The sequence below is a fragment of the Ictidomys tridecemlineatus genome, chromosome 10 (genome assembly GCF_052094955.1).
Source record: "Ictidomys tridecemlineatus isolate mIctTri1 chromosome 10, mIctTri1.hap1, whole genome shotgun sequence".
NCBI classification, from domain to species: domain Eukaryota; kingdom Metazoa; phylum Chordata; class Mammalia; order Rodentia; family Sciuridae; genus Ictidomys; species Ictidomys tridecemlineatus.
Window position 1 is genome coordinate 25,426,262 of NC_135486.1, and position 20,530 is coordinate 25,446,791.

General features: G+C 30.6%; 1 protein-coding gene across 6 annotated transcripts in view; it reads right to left on the reverse strand.

The window, feature by feature from the left end:
- The window catches only part of Kcnt2 (potassium sodium-activated channel subfamily T member 2), a 360,005-nt gene that overhangs the window by 10,203 nt on the left and 329,272 nt on the right, over positions 1-20,530 (reverse strand). For all 6 annotated transcript variants that reach the window (XM_005335358.4, XM_040276882.2, XM_005335357.4 and 3 more), the window contains 2 exons: positions 14,897-15,197; positions 580-664 (listed from right to left, as the gene is read on the reverse strand). In XM_005335358.4, coding sequence (XP_005335415.1) covers positions 580-664; positions 14,897-15,197 — 386 coding nt within the window. The remainder of the gene's footprint in view (positions 1-579; positions 665-14,896; positions 15,198-20,530) is intronic.

The following is a 20,530-nucleotide window of genomic DNA, read 5'->3' on the forward strand; positions in this document are numbered from 1 at the left end:
CTTTACGATAATATTATTACTGTAGTCTATGTAAAATCTATATTTTTCAATGAATCGAATTTCCTAATGGACTTTTTCTAATTTTTAGAATGTTGTTATTGTAATTTTAGTGCACATTAATTATACAAATTAGTGGATTTCACTTTGGCATTTTTATATATACATGCATTGAGCTTTGATCATGTCCCTCCTCCCTACTCTTCATGTTTTGACCTATTTTACTTTAGCTCTCAGGAACTCTATGGTATTTAGAATTAAGTAGTGTGGAATAGTTCAGGTATTCCTTTGAGTTGTTTTCCTATTATACCACAAGTTTTATTTCCTCAAATAAATATAGAATTCATGCTACTATTTCCTTCTTTGTTCCACCTTTCTTGTCCTTTCTTTTAAATAATCCTATATTTTTTATAGTATTGTAATAAGGAACACATCACATGCATATTTTTAATCAGAAATAGACTTTATAAGCATTTGTATCACAGAAAAATAAGGGGCTATAGTGGTAACATATAAAATTTATACAGAAATTAGTAGTTTTCTAAAAATGCATGTCCAATATAAGATATGAGATCAACTTACACAACATCATTGAGTTCAAGCCTGGTATCTGGAGATGGGTTAATCAGGATGTAGGAGAGGGTACTTTGATGATCATTCATTTCATCTAGAAGATAAATAAATGCCAAGTTTGTTATATTATTTACAGAAAATGACAGGAATTATTGCAGATCATCCTTTGCTCAAACCATGCACTTGTCAATGAGAACTTGCTACAAGTGTCACCACAGTATGACTGGGTACATAAGTTTGACTATTTTCAAATTATTGTCATTGGAAATATCTGACAGGTACCCATTTGTTGTCCCAATAGATGAAAGAAAAAAGTACCTAATTCTCTTCCGAGCAAACATAGTTGGAGTCTTTCTTTTAGTTATTACACTGAAAAAACCATTTCTACTAAAGAAATAGCTGAGCTAGATTATTTATTTTGCCTTATAAATTATTAAAATAATTGTGGTTAAAGACAGTTATTCCAGAAAAAGCATTCATATAGTAAATTCTTTGAAAAAATATCTAATTATATAACATTTAGAAAGCATGATAGAAATGTGTCTAAAAACCTTAAAAGTCCCAGAATATGTTCAATTTTATAACCTAATATATTTAAATAAGCCATCCTGGGTTTTTTTTGGAAAATGCAAAGCATCCTATGAAATTAAATTTAACCATATTTTAAAAAGAAAGTGTACCATTAAATCACTTGTTTTTCATCTAAATCACTAAATATTAAAATAAAGAATGTACAATTTTAATTTTGTTAATTCACTCTGAAAACATCCTTAAGGGGGAGGTTAGCACTATGCAGGTGCAATAGCTTAGATATGGCCTGAATTGTGTGTCCCAAAGATTCATGTGTTGGAAGGTTGGTCCTCACTATTGAGACACTGGGGAATGGTAGATCTTAAAAGGTTGATCTAGGGGTTGGTCATTGGAGGCGCTGTTCTCAGAAGGGACTGGGACAATTCTCTGAGCTAGTTCTAATAAGAGCAAGTTGTTATAAAAGAGTAAGACTGGCAGCTCCTGGCATTCTGCTTCCCTGTTTCACCTTGTGATTTCTCTATTTCATATATACTGTTGCCATGAGGTGATGTAGCCAAGGGGACCATTACCATGGCTCAATCAATAGGACCATCCAATCGTGGATATTCTGCCTCCAAAACTGTGAGTTAAAGAAACTTCTTTTCTTTATAGAGTGCCCAAATTAAAGTTTTTTTGTTATAGCAATAAAAGAATTAACTAATAGAACATTGAAAAAAAATGGCTTGACATCTCAATTTTTTAAATTCCAAAGTAATCATAAAATGCAAAAATGTAAAGCCATGTGGACACATACTTCAAAAAATAAACATAATTCATCCCATGGGTAATCTGTATATCCTGTGAGGATACTCTTAACAAATCCTGCTCCATGGCCATAGAATCTTTTTGTGTTTTTTCTGTTGCAAGTAAGCACGCTTCCTGAAGGAACTACTAAGTTTTACAGTTTGATCAGAATTCTAAAAATAAATTTCATACTAATGAACAGACATCAATACTTAAATAACTATATTATAGCAGAGATCTTATAAGGCCAGCATGACTGACCTTGATTAAAAAATAATAGCTGTCCTAGAAGATATGTTATTTTTATAAAATAAAATTGGCCACTGTGTGCATGTGACTAGAAAAGTATCACACTAACATGAAAGACAACATTTTCACTTGTGATATTTCAAATACATATGCAAGAATACTTATTTTAATGTTTACAAATAAAAATTCTCACAAAGAAAAACTAATAATAAGTTTACCAATGTAACTATTATAGTCATAGGCTCATCAAGTTAATATTCAAATAAAAGAATATAATTTGGTTGAAAGTCTATGGGTTAGATACAAAAAATTGAATCTTATAATAAAGTTAAGGTTATAGGCAAAATGGATAATTTCCAGTGAAATATGAATTATAGGTAAACAACTAATAGTTGGTTTTAATATAAATATGTCCCAAAGCCTATATGTGACATTCTACAATTATTTGTTGTTTATCTGAAATTCAGATTCCATTGGTAATTCAGTATTTTTATTTGCTAAATCTAGCAATTATGCGTGGGAATAGATAGCTCACTAAACTAGCTGCAACCTGGAATCCAACTAGTATAAACTGATGTTTTCTCGAAATATGGTCCCTTCCAGCTTAAAGAATAATGTACAAAGAGAACATAATCAGAATGATTTCTCCTTATGCAAAACAGGTTTTTGCTTTGACTAGCACATTGCAGTCATACATCATAGTTGGATTCATTTTGACAAAATCATACATTCATGAAGTTTAATTTATACCTTTTCATTCCGCTCCCCTCTCCCTTACTCCTTCTATTTCTTTTCCTCTACTCTACTGGTCTTCAATTCACTCACTTATTTATTTGCTTATAATTGGTGTGAAAAGCAATTTTGATTTAAGTCTTTTTTTCTTGAGAAATTTTCCTCTCATGTGAATTTCCATGACTGCTTTTCAAAGAAACTGAGATTAACAATGCACTATGGAGACTAAATCATATAATCCACCGAAACATACTAGGACTACCAGAAAATCTCCTTTTCCTTTGGCTACAAATGACACAGTTTCTTGTCTAAGCAGTGGAATTACTGAACTATGACACAAGGAAAACATTTTAACAGATAACTTTTCAGACGATATTCACAAATGCTTTGTTGGAAGGCCTGCAGTTGTCTTTTTCTCTTTGTGACTTTGTATTTAAGAAATACTGAGGTTCAAAAAAATTATATTGGAGTTACACATCAAAGTCACATTCAACAATAGTTATTATCAGTCGTAAATCTGGTATTTCTGCCTCTATTATTCATTCTCTGTGATTTTTATTTTAAATTTCTAAATTTTGTATGAGAAAATGATACAAGTTTGCTGGTAAGACCCCATCATAATAATTATCACTGACTATAGCAAAAACACATAATGATCACAAATGAAGTCTGAACCAAAACTATAAAACCATTGACTGAAATAAATTTCCTTTGGTAAGTTTGGTTTCATAAACTCCAAAATCAAAATTCTATTTTTAAAGAAAAAATATCTACTAATATCTATTGCTATATATTCACTGTGTTCCCATAAACTCTGATCTTGGCAAATTAACAAACAGCATTATATAGTTTAAATTTCTGCCAGTGAAAGTATCGCTTCAATTTTGAGATAATTATCTAAATAAAATTATCTAATTAAAATGAGATAATTATCTAAATAAAACTGTTATTATGATAAATTGAAAATATAGAACATCGAAAACTTTATAAGAAATTCTATAGGGTAAAAAGTCAAAGATTACAGAGTATTACAGAGAAACTTATTTTTTCTAAGTTAATTTCTAAATTAATTAGCATATAATTATTCAGTTAAACTTTTCAAGTAGAAAATATTCTTAGTTTGTATAAGTGGATCTTAAATAAAGGAAATAAAATCATACTCCTATAGTTCTTAAAAATTAATTTATGCATACTAATTCACAAAATGTAAATATAAGTTTTTACTATATTTTGTTTGAAACTTTCATTTGAAATATTTTCGCGTTTTTTGAAAAAGAAGAATAGAGTTTAAAAGTTTCCTGTCAGTTATGAGAGGCCTCACAATGTACCAGTCTTTTTGGTGCCTTGATCATGGACTTCCAGCCTCCATAATTGTGAGAAAACAAACTTCTAATTTAGGCCCCCTAGTTTGTGGTATTTGTTATGGTGATCCTACTAGACAATATAACTTCTGAAAAAACATGTCCATTATGTAATCTTAATCAAAGAAATATTTTGTATAATAAAATATCAGATTAAGAGATCCATTTAAGACAAAAGCCTCCTAAACCAGACTGTCTACATTAAAATTCTGGCTCTATCAATGACAAATTATGAGATCTTAGGGAATTCACTTAATTTCACTTATTCTCAATGGGTTTAGTTTCCTCACCTGGAAAACAGGAACAATAGCAGTGTTATCACATAGTTTGTTGTAGAAATAAATTATATAAGTAAATAATAAAATTTTAAATTAACATATAGTTCTTAGGCATAATACCTAGTTGATATCAGATATTATGAAAAGATTACCTAATATTATCATAGCAAGCAAAATAAAGCTATAAATTATAAGTAAAATTATAAATTTGTTGGAACATAAAGGTGTTGTCAGGCAAAGGTAGTGTAGTGTTTCAAACCAAGTAGAATGGGAACTGGGACACCTGAGATAGTGCAGTTTAAGAGGAGAAGCAGGCACTAGGGAATGGGCGCAAGTGAGCAAAGGGATTAACTGCAAAATGATGTTGAAAAGGCAACTGGGGTTAGGGGGGTGGGTCGAGATCCCTGAAGGGCTTGTGGATCTTGGATGGGAGTTTGAATTGTATTCTAAGTATAATGAGAAAGCATTTAAAATTTGTCAAGTGTGGTGGTGGGGTTGGCAGCATGATCCAGTTTTCTATTAAATATATATTTTTTCTCTGTGGGAAATGAACTTTGGAAGGGACCAAGTTTAGATTCAGAAATATTAGGCTTTTTTGAAACAGAAATGTAAGTGAGAGACGATGGTTATTATGGAGTAATAAATAGGAAGGAAGAGGGAAGCTATATAGAAATGAAAAAGATATGAAGACCAACAGGGGGAAGGAGGGAAGAATGGAGCGAGATAAAGTTTTAAGATGGGAGATACCACACCATGTGATATCTTTCATATTTATCCACATTTATCATTTTGTGGGTATAAATCCAAACTTCCACCTAACGTTGTTTACATCCTGTCTTAGCAACGTCCTTTAACATTGTTCAGAGTAAAGATACGCTAGTGAAATCTCTTAGCATTTGCTGAAATTGTCTTTATTTACCTTCATTTTAGAGAGTGATAATAAATACATATGTCCAGGTAGACCATATTGTTTTAGGTACACTAGGTAGTACTCCAAAGATGTCTCTCTATGGTTTTTGGATTTGCCAAATTTTTAACAGGATGTCTGTTGAGAGATTTCTTCTTCTTTTTTTTTTTTTTTAAAAAAAAAAAGAGTGTTTTTTTTTTAATCCTCTGACTCCTTTTGAGATATTTTATCATTTATTTACAACAATTTTGTATATTGTGTCTTAGAATTATATTTAATGTTATATTACTTGAATATAAATTTTATTCTTGCATATAAGTTATCAAATTCAAAAAAATTACCATTATTATTTCTTCAAATACTCATTCTCCTCTCTCCTATTGGGATGAAAACTGCATGTATGTAAGATAACTCGATTTCATCCTAGTGGTAATTAACACTGTACTTTTCATCATTTTTCCCCCATCACTCTCATCAATGCATTTTGGGTAGTCTATCATAATGGCTTTTGCATTTTTATATTATCTTCTGTGGTAGCCATTATGAGGCTAATCTCATGAAGATTTTTATTTCCAATAATGAATTATGCACCTTTAGGAGCTTCAATTTCTTCACATACAGAATGTATTGTAATAACTACATTAATACTCATGTTTTCTGTATATGTTTCATGTGATTGATTTTTCTGCTTTTTTATGGGTCTATTTTCTTATTTTGGGTCAACTTCCTTGACTATCAGCCTGTGAACGGGTTACCTCATTTGATTCACTTCCTTTGGAGAACAAAGAAAGTTAAAGCTTCCTTTTCTCCAATGATTGCACACGATTGATATTTTTTCTAATTATTTAAGTTGAGAGCATAAATAACTGTCAGAACAAGAAATTTGCCTTTTTTTGGTTTTAGTACATTTAGATAGCTCATTCTTTACTTTCTTGTTGACTGCTTATTTATTCAACCAATAATAAAATGTTAATAGCAAAAAGTACACTCAACCAGTTAACATTTTTTCTCAGTTACAAAAATATTTTACTCAAGTTGGTCATGTTTTCCTTACACATATACCAAAACACAACACTTGAATTTCTAGTTGTAAAGATAAAATATAGGTGTAATTAAGTGCAATGAAGTTAATGATGATGGTAAGTAAAAGTATTGGTATTACTGTAAAAGTAATGTTCTAGGAAGATTATGATACAACTCCATGAAGCAAGAGTATGATTTTAATATTAATAGATACAGAAAATTCATTGCCTAAATATTTTATTCACTATAAATCATCAATTTAGCAATTACCCTTTTTGAAACCTATAGCACTTCTTTAAGAAGAAAAACTTAGTTTGTTTTGTTCAATTAATATTCTATAGACAGAACAATATTATCATATAAAAGCTTTTTTTCTAAGTTCAACCTTGTCAGAATGGTTTCTGGAAATACAGAAAAACTCAAAATTGTTTTCTGGGAATCTACATAATATTATATTCACTTGGATAAAAAGTAAATGATATTTCTCGGAAAAAGAAGCATTAAAACCCCAGAGTCAACTTGTCATGGAATAATAAACTGTTGATGCAGTCATCATAGATATGTCAGGTATTTATATTATTTCTTCTTGCTATGAAATATTGCAAAATATTCTAGAAGAAATACATAGCTGTGATGCCTTCACTCTATATAATTTATTCTAATTAAATAAATTTTCCTAATCTGTGAAGAATTTTTTACTAGACAAACATACTCCAGTTATTAATTCAATTTTGTGGAATTTTAATCTTAAAATCATCAGTGAATTAGAAAAGTATGAAAACAGGTGATGGTATTACTATCACAACCCTTAGTATTATACCTATCATACTTTGGGGTAGAAATAGCAATTCTTTCTTGGTAAGTTTGCTTATTTAATTTCCAATTTTAGACAATGACTAAAACTGTCATCATGCTGGCTACAGAAAAATTTCAGTGTATCTATTAACTTCTTTAAGCAAATTATAAATTTACAAAAAATAAGACTTTCTGGTGGATATAACATCTAAATACTATTAATTACCTCTTTGTTGTTCAAAAAATTTTTCTTAGTTTCCTTTAGTATTTCTTCTTTTAGAAATAGTATAAACTTTTAAAGATTTGAGGTAAAATTGACTAGCATATGTAATGGTAATCATATTGAAGATGTACTTGCCAATCAATACTTTAAAAATGTCTACCATTCTATAAGCTACCATTATGAATCTGTTAATGATTTTAAAAAGTAATTTTAGTGAATGTGAGAGCCATCCTAAATATATTGTTTAAGAAAATGCTAGTTTTTAACAGAACGAAAACAATTACTCACAAATGCAGTATAGTATTGTTATAGTCAGCTTTTCATCACTATTGACCAAAATACCTGATGAGAACAATTTCAAGGAAGAAAGACTTATTTAGCCTCACAGTTTCAGAGTTTCCCATCCATAGTCAGGTGACTCCATTGCTTTGGGCTTAATATGAGGCATACATCATGTAGAAGGGTATGGCAGAGAAAAACTGCTCAGATCATGGGAGGCAGGGAGCAAAGAGATCAAATTAGAGAGTGGGGAAGGGTCCAGGGCAAAGCCATAGTTCTAAAGGAACACCCCCATTGGCCTCCTTCCATCACCCATGCCCCATCTGCCACAGTTTCTTCCACCTTCCAGTGGTCCATTCAGCTATCAAAGATTAATCTGGTAATGAGGTCAGAGCACTCACTTTCCCCAAACCCTACCTCTGGACACTGATATAGTGGGGACCAAGACTTGAACACATGACGTCTGGGGGAGCAGTCCAATTTTAAACTATAACAAGTACATTGGCTAAAAAAATCTGATCACATAAATTTTACTCCTTGGCAATTAAAACTATTATATCACAAGCCTAGGGAAGATTCCATTTATCCTCATTTGCTGGTTCTTAAAGAAAAATAGTGCCTTGTCCAAGAGCACAGAGCTAGCTAACAATTCCATGAACACTGAGGTGAATGGTTTTCAAAACTATTCTGAAAATAATTCATTTAAAAATCAATAAGAAGAGGCTGAGGCTGTGGCTCAATGGTAGCGCACTTGCCTGGAATGTGTGAGGCACTGGGTTCGATCCTCAGAACCACATATAAGTAAATAAAAAAAAAGGTCCATTGATAACTAAAAAACATATTTTAAAAAATCAATAGGAAGCAAGTAGAATTTGAAGACTGGCATTTGTGCTATTTTGCCATATCACAGGATTCCTCAAAGTCTTTTGGGGACAAGCAGTTCAGAACCGAATCTTTCAGATTTAAAACATAATACTAGATATGTAATATGCATTATGTATCATCTCAGCAAAGTCTGAAGCAGAAAATTTATACTTGTTCAGTAGAACATGATAATCACAATAAATAGTGTGTATGTGTGTGTATGTATATATATATACATCATATATATATTTATATATATATATATGAGATATGAGATATGAGATACAATTTCAAGCAGTTTGGGTCAGTTTCTTTATCTGAAGAAGTTTTAGTGCCAAATTTATATAAAATCTTGGTTTTCAGAAATTTTGTATTATGGAATTATTAGTAGAATATTGCCTACTTATAATCTAATCAAAATCTTAAGGATAGGTTTGTTTACCTTAGATAATACATGCATGAGCATTTCTATTATTTTTAGTAATTTCAATCCTACCTGTTGAGGGAGATCCTGCATGAGAAAACATTCAAAATTTTAATGGTGGTAATAAATAAACAATAATCAGGGTTTCAGTTCCTTCTGTTTAATCACCTTGGGTAGGGCATTTCATGTCTCCAAGTTCTGTTTTTATCTCTCAAATGGTAAACAATAGTGTGCCTCCACTCTTTCACAGTTAAGAATTCATATAAAACATTTTATAAGCATCACAGTTATCAAAATCTTGCCCTGGGTCTTAAATTTTCCTTTCATGTCCTTTTAGGGGAATTCATCTATTTTTACCTCAATGACCATAAGTTCCTTCATTGCTATAAAGCAATAATTTATAGCATCAAAATTTCATGCATCAAAATTTCAAAATGTACTGAAACATAATTTAAGAACTTGATAATGTTGAGACTCTTTTATAGCTTGGTTATATCTTTATTTTAAAAAGTCCAGCATTTCTCAAATTTTCAACCCTGAAATCAATCATGAAATTATCAGGCCATATAAAATGGCATTTATGTAAGTGAAAGTCCAAGATAGCATTTGGTGTAAGTTGTAATTTTTCACTTTTAAAAAACCTGTGGTAATGCAAAGATAATCTGGCAATATTTGATTCAGCAGCTATGACAATTTTGAATGCCTCATGACATTAGTAACAACTTGTATTTTGAAATTAATACCAACTGTTTGAAAGAAAATATCAGCAAATTGGCCATTTTAAAAAAATTTTAAGTAATTTTCAAATTTGTTTCATAATTTATTTGCTGTTTGAGATAAAAATATTTTTTACACAATATAAAAATTAAATTTCTAATATGTCTCTTCCAGAGCAGCATTGTGGTACATGTTTGAAAATTTTGTAGGTGATTCCCATGCAAGTACATTGTTCACAATGTTGAAGACCAAGAAAGAGGATCCAGGAAAAGATGATCTCATATATTGACCAAGAAAAGTAAGTATCATTTGCGTTTTTTAAAGTTCTCTGAAAAGGGGAGAAAAGAAATGTATGAAGAGTCAATGTGAGGTGATGCTGTAAAGACAAAAAGGGTGGTTCATTTGATAAAATAAAGAAAATAAGAGAAAACGTGAACACTGGGGACACTGTGTACACAAACATGCATGTGTACATGCACAAAGAGATGTGTATGCACATGGTTCTGTTAAGATAAAGAACACTTGCTTGCTTACAAGTGCAAGTAGGAGAAAGAAAAAAGAATGAGGATTGTGAAGAGTAGGATTAACTACTAGAGTTCATTTTTGAAGGAGTCAGGAAGACACAGTCAAAAGTAAAGGACAAGAATCATATTTGCTTTTTACCTAGAGGGAAAGAGTTAATTATAAAATTTATTTAGAAGAATAAACATTAAAAAAACTAAGGAAATACTGAAAAGGAGAGTGCAGATACCTATTGCTGAACCAGATATTAAAATATACTATAAAGCCATTTAAAACAGTGAGCACTTTTGTCTGACTAGGCAGATAGACATAAGAGAAGTTTAGAAATAAGCCCAATTTGTGTATAAATTCAGGATATGATAAAAGCAGGAGGTAAAATCATTGGAGGAGAATGTGTTTTAATAAATGATGTATCACTAAATATGGACAAGAACGTTAACTTTCTTATCTATATATCAAGATAAATTTGAAACACTCAGATATTTGTTAACTTTCTTATCTATATATCAAGATAAATTTGAAACACTCAGATATTTACTTATAAAAAATGTGAACCAAATAATTACTGAAAGAAATGGGAGATTTCCTCTTTAAATTGGAAAAGAGGAAAATTCTCTGTTACTCAAAATCAATAAAGTACTAATGGAAATGATAGACAATTATGTTGATAATATTGAAAAAGACTAAAAGAAGAAAAGAAAGACTAAGTTTGAAAGATATAGTTCTACCTTATATACATATATAGATATATATGTAGATTATATATATATACACATACATGTATGTTTTATACTTATATAAAACAATATTATTATACCTAATATTCAAGTACTCTCTAGAAATACTAAAGAATATGTCCATAAAAATTGGGTAGGAAAATAAATAGTTCATGGAAAATGGTTCCTAAGCACATGAAAAGCTATTCAACTTCACAATCATAAGAAGGTACACTGAGATATCAATGCTTTTCTTTATCCATTAGATTGATAGAACATCTAAAGCCTCATATTTTGTTGACAAGGTTTTAAGCAAACAGAAACTCTCATATTTTTGTTGGTAGAAATGCAAGATGGTACATACCCAAGGAAGAAAATTTTGGCAACAAGCAAAATTATATATACATTTAATTTTTAATTTGGTAATCTCACTTTTTTAAATACATCCCAAAGATATGGTGGGAAGATACAAAGAGATATGTGTATGAAGCCATTTACTGCACGTGTAGCCCTGAATTCAATTGTAATATCTGTGCGAACGCCTATTTTACATCAATCAATCAATCTTATCTATGGAATTTTAGGGGGATGGGAACATAGCTAAGTTGGTAGAGTGCTTGCCTTGCATGCACAAGAACCTGGGTTCAATACTCAGCACCACACACACACACACAAATCTAATTTTAAATCTCTCCATTGAGGAAAATTTGAAACAATGTCAAATCCAGTAAAAATGAGCATCTCTAAATTTTGATTATTGTGTCAAAGTATTACTTCCTACTGAAAGAAACTGAAGATTCTTAGAGAGTTGACTTATTCTGGGTAGAAGCATTTATTCATTTAGAAAGAAAAAAAATCTATCAAAGGTGATTAATATCCTGACAAAAAATTCCAGAGGCAGTTTAAAGAGGTTCCCTCTTGCATCACTAGTGAAAAAATTGAAAATAAAGGAAAAGGAATAGTCCCTTTGCTTAGAAACTTGGAAATGCAAGAAAGATGTATATTTTCAAATGCTGTAAACTTGTACATATTTTGACAGGAAGTTGAGTGATTTCATGATAGGAAGAGATAAAGTCATTCACTGAAATGTTAGCAAGAAAGTAAATGTTGGAGCATTTTGAACATTTCTTTACATCATGAAGACACAGAAAATTATATTTGTGCAGCATTTTGGACAACAAATGAAGTTATCTATGCTGAGAGGAATCCAGTCTAAAAGATGGCTCTGGAAAACCCAGGTCCCACAGGGTCTTCTGAAGGCATAAAGATCAAAGTCATAACAAAACGTACAACAAATTGATAGTATACTATTATACTACACATATTTGGGGGGAAAATCAGTTCTAGACTCTTTTTCCCTTAGCATTTAAAAAAAATGTGGGTATTTGAGATTCTCTAATAGTCCTTAACGAGTGGGTTATTTCATCTACTCCTAACAGCTTTAATTAAAATCTATATGCTCATGAATACAAACTGTAGCATACGTATACATTGTATTTTTCTGTCTTGAACACCAAACCAAAAAAAGAAAATCCAGATTTTTAACAGATTCACTCCATTAGTAATTTTCTCACTCAAATTAAATGCATTATGTTCAGTCCAAAATATATGTTGTAAATATATCTCTGTCACTACCACCAGTGCACACTCAGCGGTTCCAACTAGAGCCCAAAGAATTTTCTTTTGATTCTTTACTTTTCCACTCCTTACATCCTATATCCAGTGAGTCAAAGTAATCTGTTTAATTGTGCCAGGCAGCCAGGCCTGCTTAAACAAAGTCATGTTATGTCTTGTGGGTAAATCAAAGCCACCAAAGAGGCAAAACATTTTTTTTCTATGGAGGTGGGCCCCAATCTCTTACTTTTGTGTGTAAAGTTCAGTCATAAATATAGTAATTAAACAAATATGCAGTATAGTTATTTTAGTTGGTGAAAGCCATAGCTGAGCTAAGCTTTTTGTTTATCATTATCCCATGTCCCTTAAAACAAACCTAAAATAAAGATATTAGTATTATTTTTGCTTCACAGATGAGAAAATGGGTTCAGAGAGGAAAGAATTTTTTCTGGCCTGATATTAGAATATGAACTTTATAAATTCAAAGGTCTTGTCAGAATAGACATTGTTCTATTTCTAATGCTTAGAAGAATTACTGATACTGAGATGGCCATCCAATGGGCTGTCAAATCGGTAAATTATTGTGAATTATAAATAAGTGGAAGAGTCTAGAAGCCCTTAATATGTCATGTTCTCAATACTGTTTTTATAACAACTGTCCAATTACAGGTATTTAGTACTTGAGTGTAGAATTGATTAATGTGTCTATGAATAGATGGACTGATGGAGGGGAGAGAGTAAGGATGAAAGAAAGAAAAATGTGGACAGACTCTCTTCCATTCTGTAAGAATTATTGAGCATAAAATTGGCAAATTATAATAGAAATAAATTATAGAGAATTAAAAAATCCAAGGAGCCTGTTTAAAGTTCCATTTGCAGAAGCGTAATATTTTTCCTAATGATTCTCCTATGCATTCAGGTCATGCATTTTTATGTCTCTAAGAATCAAACTGTTTCTGCCACACTGCTTACAGGACCAGCATGAGGTAATACTACTCTTGAAACACACCTGGAACTTGGACAAGCAATCATTTGCTAGTACTTCTCATTGAAAGAAAAAGTAGCTTAATCTTAGCTGATACATAAATATAGGATTTTATCCTATAAAAATTTAAGCATACTTAATATCATCAAATTGGCAAATAGCTATTAGTGAATTTCTAATATGAGGACTATTGTTTTCTTTTCATTTACTTCTTAATGTAAGGCACTAAATGTGGTTATATTAAAATTACTGACCACAGATAAATCTGTACTTCATTTAAATAAGTGAAATATTATTATGAATTTCAACTGAATATGGAATCCTAACTCCAACACATTTCAACTGTGTGTCCTCAGTCAGATCTTCAGCTTCTTCAAGGGTAAAAATGAAGCACCAGTCTGTTCAGATATGAGGGTTATGAAAATATACATGCCTCAGTACAGTTTTTTCTTTGTTCAAATAAATATTGGCCACTTCTCTTAAACTCTAATTCAAGGATTAAAATTTCTCCCTATGAACACTGTCTCAAGTTGAGGTTTTAATAAATGATATTGACAATATCTTGGCTCCTGGTTTACCCAAGGTATATGTAAATAAAAGCCTTGTTTATCATTGGATTTTTCTATGAGTTGACCAAATTTCTTTTAAAATAAATTTCACACAGTAATAAATGATATATTTGAAGTTATCACTGCAGTATTTATTTAAGCTTTTCTGTGTGGTCTGTTTGATAATCACAGATCAACTTAGAAACCCAACAATCAAGACCAATTGTAGTACATGAGACAAAGCATTATTTAAGCTTAACAAGTAAAGATTTGAAGACTTTGTTTCTGTTACCACAAGAATTTAAACACAATTCATGAGAACATTATGATTCATCTATGACTGTGACAGTCACTTGCCTATTCATATTATCTCAGGAGACAGGAGAAAATGTGTGTGTGGTTGTATGAGGAAAACTTTTGAGCCAGAAAGACCTAGATATAAATGTCTGCCATTATCAAGTGAATTAGCAAGTTACTTAATTTTTTTTAACCTCTACAATGGAAACAGAGTAGACTAAGAATTTTTGTAAAAATTAAAATCAAGGTAATATAATGGGTTCAGAATAATGCCCAGTGAACCTAATAAATACCTAAGATTTTTAGCATTTTACTTTCATTATTATCAGTTAAATTTTCCATAGGAAATTAGGTATGTGTCACTAGTCCCCATGAACAGAACTGTGAAACCAAAATGCAATTCTTTACTAAATTAGAATCAACTTGATAACTATTAATGGCAAGAAATCACAAGTCCATATAGTTTTAAAGAGCATACCATATCCCACTGTAGAAAGACCCAAGTGTTTCATTCTATTTTTCACAAGTTCAGCCAACTCTTGTCTTTCTGACCTTCTGTAGAGGTTCAGTCGCTGCTGGGTTATTTTTTCAGCTGTTTTACCAGAGTGCTTGGGACCCTTTCTGCTTAGCCTCCGGGCCCACTGCATGCTCTTTCTCCGCAGCAAGGGGTGGTCAGACTGGTCACTGGAGGTGGAGTTGCGGTGGTTACTTCGGTGGTGGCCTTGCTCTTTGGAGTCTTTGGTGTCTTCCCAATCTTCCACACTGATAGATATTTGTGACTTTAAAGAAGATGAATATCAATAATTAGACATTTTAGGAATGATCATTGCCTGCGCTGAAATAAGATTAATTTGCTAAATCTTGGCACAGTGATGGATTTACTCATGAGAGTTTCTGTAGAAGGAGCAAAATCATAACCATTGATTCTAATTGTCATTTACTAAAAGCATTACAGAAAGTATATTTTCTTGAACTTAGTTATGAACTACATAAAATATCTACATCTTCCAAGAGAAGTTTTTGTGAACAGATTTATTTTTCCCCCAACGTGTTTTTTAGTTACAAAAGACAGCTGGTATGCAGTTGCTTGAAATACAAAAACAAAAAAACCTAATTATTTTATTACTGCATTCAAATATAGTCCTTGTAGGAGAATTTTCTAAGTCTTCTACAAGTATTTCACATGCAATTTAAATTACTTTTGCAAAAGTAATTTAAATTGCATCTTTTGTTTTATTAGAATTATTAATATCTGAACGTTTTTAAATTATTGCTCTTTCTAAAGGTGACACTGGCATAAACTTTATAAAATGAGGATTTTTTTAAACTCATATGCCCCAAGAGAAGATAAAAAATGCATTTTTTAACTCCTGCTTCATTATTTATCATATAAAATGCTTTTCTGATTAAAATACTAAAACATTTCAGGAAACATTCTAAGTAAAAGTGTGTTGTAAATAGTAATATTTCACAAATGCTTTGTAGAATCACGACTAAAACTTAAACCAGTTTATTCTCCACAGGAGAGAAAAACTATGAACAAACTCACAATGCCTATTCTGACTTACTCTTTTACTACCAAATCCGATTTTTACTGTAAGAGTCTCTCCTCCACAAGTAAAAGTTACTCTTTCAATACCTACCAGGGAGTCATATGAAATGCAACACCCATTAAAGCAGAAAGAGAGACTTCCTAAAAGCATACACATGCAAATGAACAGCTTCCTAAATTCTGTTGTACCTAAGAGCTACATTCATGAATCTGTTGCATTCTCTTCTTTGGATGGACGCTTATACTCCAGCTATAACATACATTTATTGCTGGTTTTCAAAGTAATAGAATTTAAATTACCAACTTAAGTAAGGTCAGGAAGTAGATCCAATAAAACCCTTTAAATTAGATATAAATCATAGAGGCTCAGTCACCGCTTTACGTACAACTCATTTAGTAACAAGCTAGGAAATTACCTCACATTAAAGTTCAAACAAAAATTCAAATATTCTTTCACATTTCTGTTATGAAACAGTGCTATATTAGAGTGACATCAAAATAATTTATCTAACATTCATATATTTAAGACAGGTTATTTGATTAAAAATTTTAAAAATCATATTTTATGTAGCAAAACTTAAATGGAAGCATTAAAAAATTTAAACACAAAATTTAAATACCTTGGTCTTGCAAAAATGGATACTTTTATAAGTCTTAACTCTATTCTCACCTACTTGAGAATTTATTTCATTATATTATAATGAAAATCCTCTTCTATGGAAGTACAAGACAAACTCTTGAATAATATATATTACCAATAAAGCATATCAATCTTTGCTCAGCAATTTATATGTACTTGTGCCAGACATTAAAATATATTAGTTCACTCATATTTAACACCTGTTTGCAAAGTTATACCATAATTTTAAATTTATTTGAAGTGATTTTGGACACTGTAGTTCTAACTCTTTTAGTAATAATTTTATTTCCTACAAATGTGTAAAAATAGTAATTTCTCCAAACCAAATACTCAGAATGTTAAGTTAATATAATGTCATTTATAATGAAAATGATGAAATAATAAACTAATAAGTATTTTATAGAGGAGGGTAATAATATGTTTCTCTTTCAAGCAGGGGTTGAAACATGACTTGTCTTTGTAAATGGGTCTCCTTGGTCATGTGTATCAGGCAGGATATAAAGTATACATACAAATTATGAACTGAAATTTATTAACACATTGGTTAAACAACATTAAATGGAGTTGTGTCATCATTTTGAAATCTCCAAAGAAGGAAATACCATGATTTACATAAAAAATCATTGAGAATTGCATATACATTTTTCAATAAACTCATAAAATAAGTAGCATCTCTTGGTAAATTTCATCTTAACTAGATAAAAAAGGATTGAGAATAGTCTGGGGATTAATTTTAAGTAATCAAAACTAAAAACATGGTAAGATTGTTCTTCACATATTTGGTATGTGTATTCCTTTTTTTCATCCTTCCAATATCACATAATGAAAAGTCAACTCAATTTTTGTAAGCTAAGACACACAAATTTGAGTGCTACTTGAGATATTTCCCAGATCTCTTTTTATAACAAAAATGAATAGCCTCCTCATTAAATGAGAATAGTAAGACTCATCTTCAACCCTACAGAAGTCTTGTGAAAATTAATATAATTCATTAATATATAAAGAAAACATGTCAATTCTAACTTCTACATAAAATAATATTAATATGAAAATGAAATTATAATCCATAATTTCAATAACTTCAATAAACATTAGTTATTCTATTAATGGTACTGAATGTGTGTGTGCATGTGTGTTTTAAAAAGAGGTCTATTTATAAATTTAGTTTTCTGATGTCATTCATTGTCTGCTTGTGTCTGTGCTCTGTTTTGAACATGACATTGTGATCTAGTTGAAATGTAGTAGGGGAAATGCAATGCTGACTTCATCCTAGGACCTTTTCCTGAACTGAGAATCAGAATGATAGAATAGTTAAAAGCAGGGGTTCTAGCCTCAGATAGACCTGGGTTTAAATACCAGTTCTATTACTTAACAGCCTTGTATTCTTGATTACATCATGCAAATGCTAAGATTATTCCATTTTCCCCATCTTAAAAAATGGCAATTATATTATTACTTTGCCTACCTTTTTTTCTGAGAATATCAGAGATAAGAGAAGAAAAGCATACAATATGATGCCTGACAGAGAAAATGCTCAATACATATTAGTTAATTGTATGGCTTATGGGGTTTTATGAAAGAATAATAAAATGAGTAAAATAAAAAGAAAAAAATTATGGGGGTGATGTAGCCATGGAAAATGGATATTAAAAGGAGAATGAATAAATTTTTGGTGCAGTTTTCTCTGAATCTGACTATATTTCACAATAAATCATAGTGTTATAATCACATTTTTAGTTTAGTGAATCTGAAGAAGAGAAAAAGTATATAAAGTGAAATTGGATGCTTATTATACTGTACCGTTTCTGTGAATTATTCTCTAAAATTTCTGTGAATAATTAGGATCTGGTTTAACTTTTTTTGTATTTTTATTGTCAGTAGCCTAACATAATCATTAATGTGAAAAATCAGAAATTAATATTAATGGAAAATATATTTGCATATGTTTTATAGAATATGTCTAAGAATATACATTTTTTTTCATACACCTATTCCAGCAATTTTATTATTAATTTAAAAGGTTAACTTTTTTGACTCATAAAATGCTTTCATTTTATTTGACATAATATTTTACACTTCAAACACCAGAAGTATGGAGTTCAGGTGTGTCGAGGACTTAACGGGTAAGAACATACGTCTAAGTGCAGCATCAGGTTTAAAACAGCTTGAGGCTTCATTGCTCTTCTTAATTTCTGGTTGTTCAAGGAGCTCTTAACTTAAGGTCTAGCATAATGAAGGCCCTTGTGAAGTCATTTTCTACTTGTTTCCTTGATTTATACATAAAAATCTAACTGATTAAAGGCATATAATTTTCCAAGTAACTGTTCAACTTAAAATGATGGAAAAAGATTAAAAGATCTCTTTGCAAATAAGAACTAAAACATTAAATAAGAAAATATTTCTTATGCATAAAATAGCCTGGTTACTTTATGGTTTTTAGAAAGGTAGAAAGTGTCAGAATCACAAATATATCTAGCAGTTTTTTCTAAACACATACAACAAAATGACTCAACTTCCTCTCAATTTTTTATTGAGTAGTTACTCATGTCACAGGTTATTGAGCAATCTATGGAACAAAGTGGTATTTTAAAATAAATCAATTCACCTAGTAGTCTGAAAGCGACTATTTGCAATCTGGATTCATGACTCCCTTAAGAACGGTTTTATAGGCTTCATGATACTTTTAAAAAAATGGTGCTATCTGATTTATGATTGAAGACATTCGAAATTGTTGCTGAAGAAAATAACATTACTGAAGATGTGTCAGCGTAACATTTTATAAAAGAATCCCTATCTAAAGTTTTCCATTAAACAAAGGTTAAATTATAAGAATACTTGACAAAGCTTCTACATTCAAATCCACATTTAACATGGCTAGTGATTCTAGGTCCACTGGATTTTTCTTTTTAATTAAAAATATCTACAGAAATATGCTTTATCAATTTGGAAAAGTTCAGTTGGGTATGTTCATGTAATGTATGATCAAAGCCAAGATTGATAATAGTTTTGTATTTACATATTTTTATTTACACATATTTTCAGAATTAGAGAAATAATTAAGCAATCATACAGTCTAAAAAATGCTGCATTTGGAATTAAATAACCAGGCTGTCATTTCAACCACATCAGGTGAATGTTTTATGTCCTTGAACAGATCAACTGAGAGTCTTATAAAATAGTAACATTAATAGTTATGCTGATTTTCCCAAAAATTTGAACACAAAATCATGAAAGTTTTGTAAATTCTATAAATTTTAAAGTGTAATTGTCATTAAAAAATTTTGAGCTCAAACAATAGCTTTTTAAAAAGCTAATTACTTGGTGGAATAAGAAAGTTATTTGAATCTTGACATCATATCTGCATCTAAAAATGACATACTTCCTCTCTGCGTTCTCTTAGATGTCTTTTGGTTCTGTCTATATAAGTCTATAAATATAAGGTTTATTTATATTAGGTATAATCTCAATTAACTTACCACTTCAATTTTATAACTTTGAAAATCAAGACATTAATTTAAACACAGTTTAAACCTAGGGTACTTAAACTTTATAAAGCAACCTTTGATAATTTGAGAAGCTCTGGGAGAAGAGGCTTAAAAATATGAGCACAATAGAGAGAAGGTCACAATGTATACACAACAACAGGTACGAATAGCAGCAACAACAAAAACAGATTCAAAAGAGGAAACAAAAAATGGAACCCCCACTACTATATATAACTATAATGCACTAATATAAACAACAATAAGTAAAAAAATGCATAAAGTGGAGGTCATTTATTCCACTTTGAAACTCTTAATTTCCTAATAGAATTTTAATACAAAAAGAGGGAGACAAGTGACTTTTGCCTCTACAACATGGGTTCCAAATTACAACTTTATCATCTCCATCTGAAGGCAAATCTTCAGAGCCTTAAATTA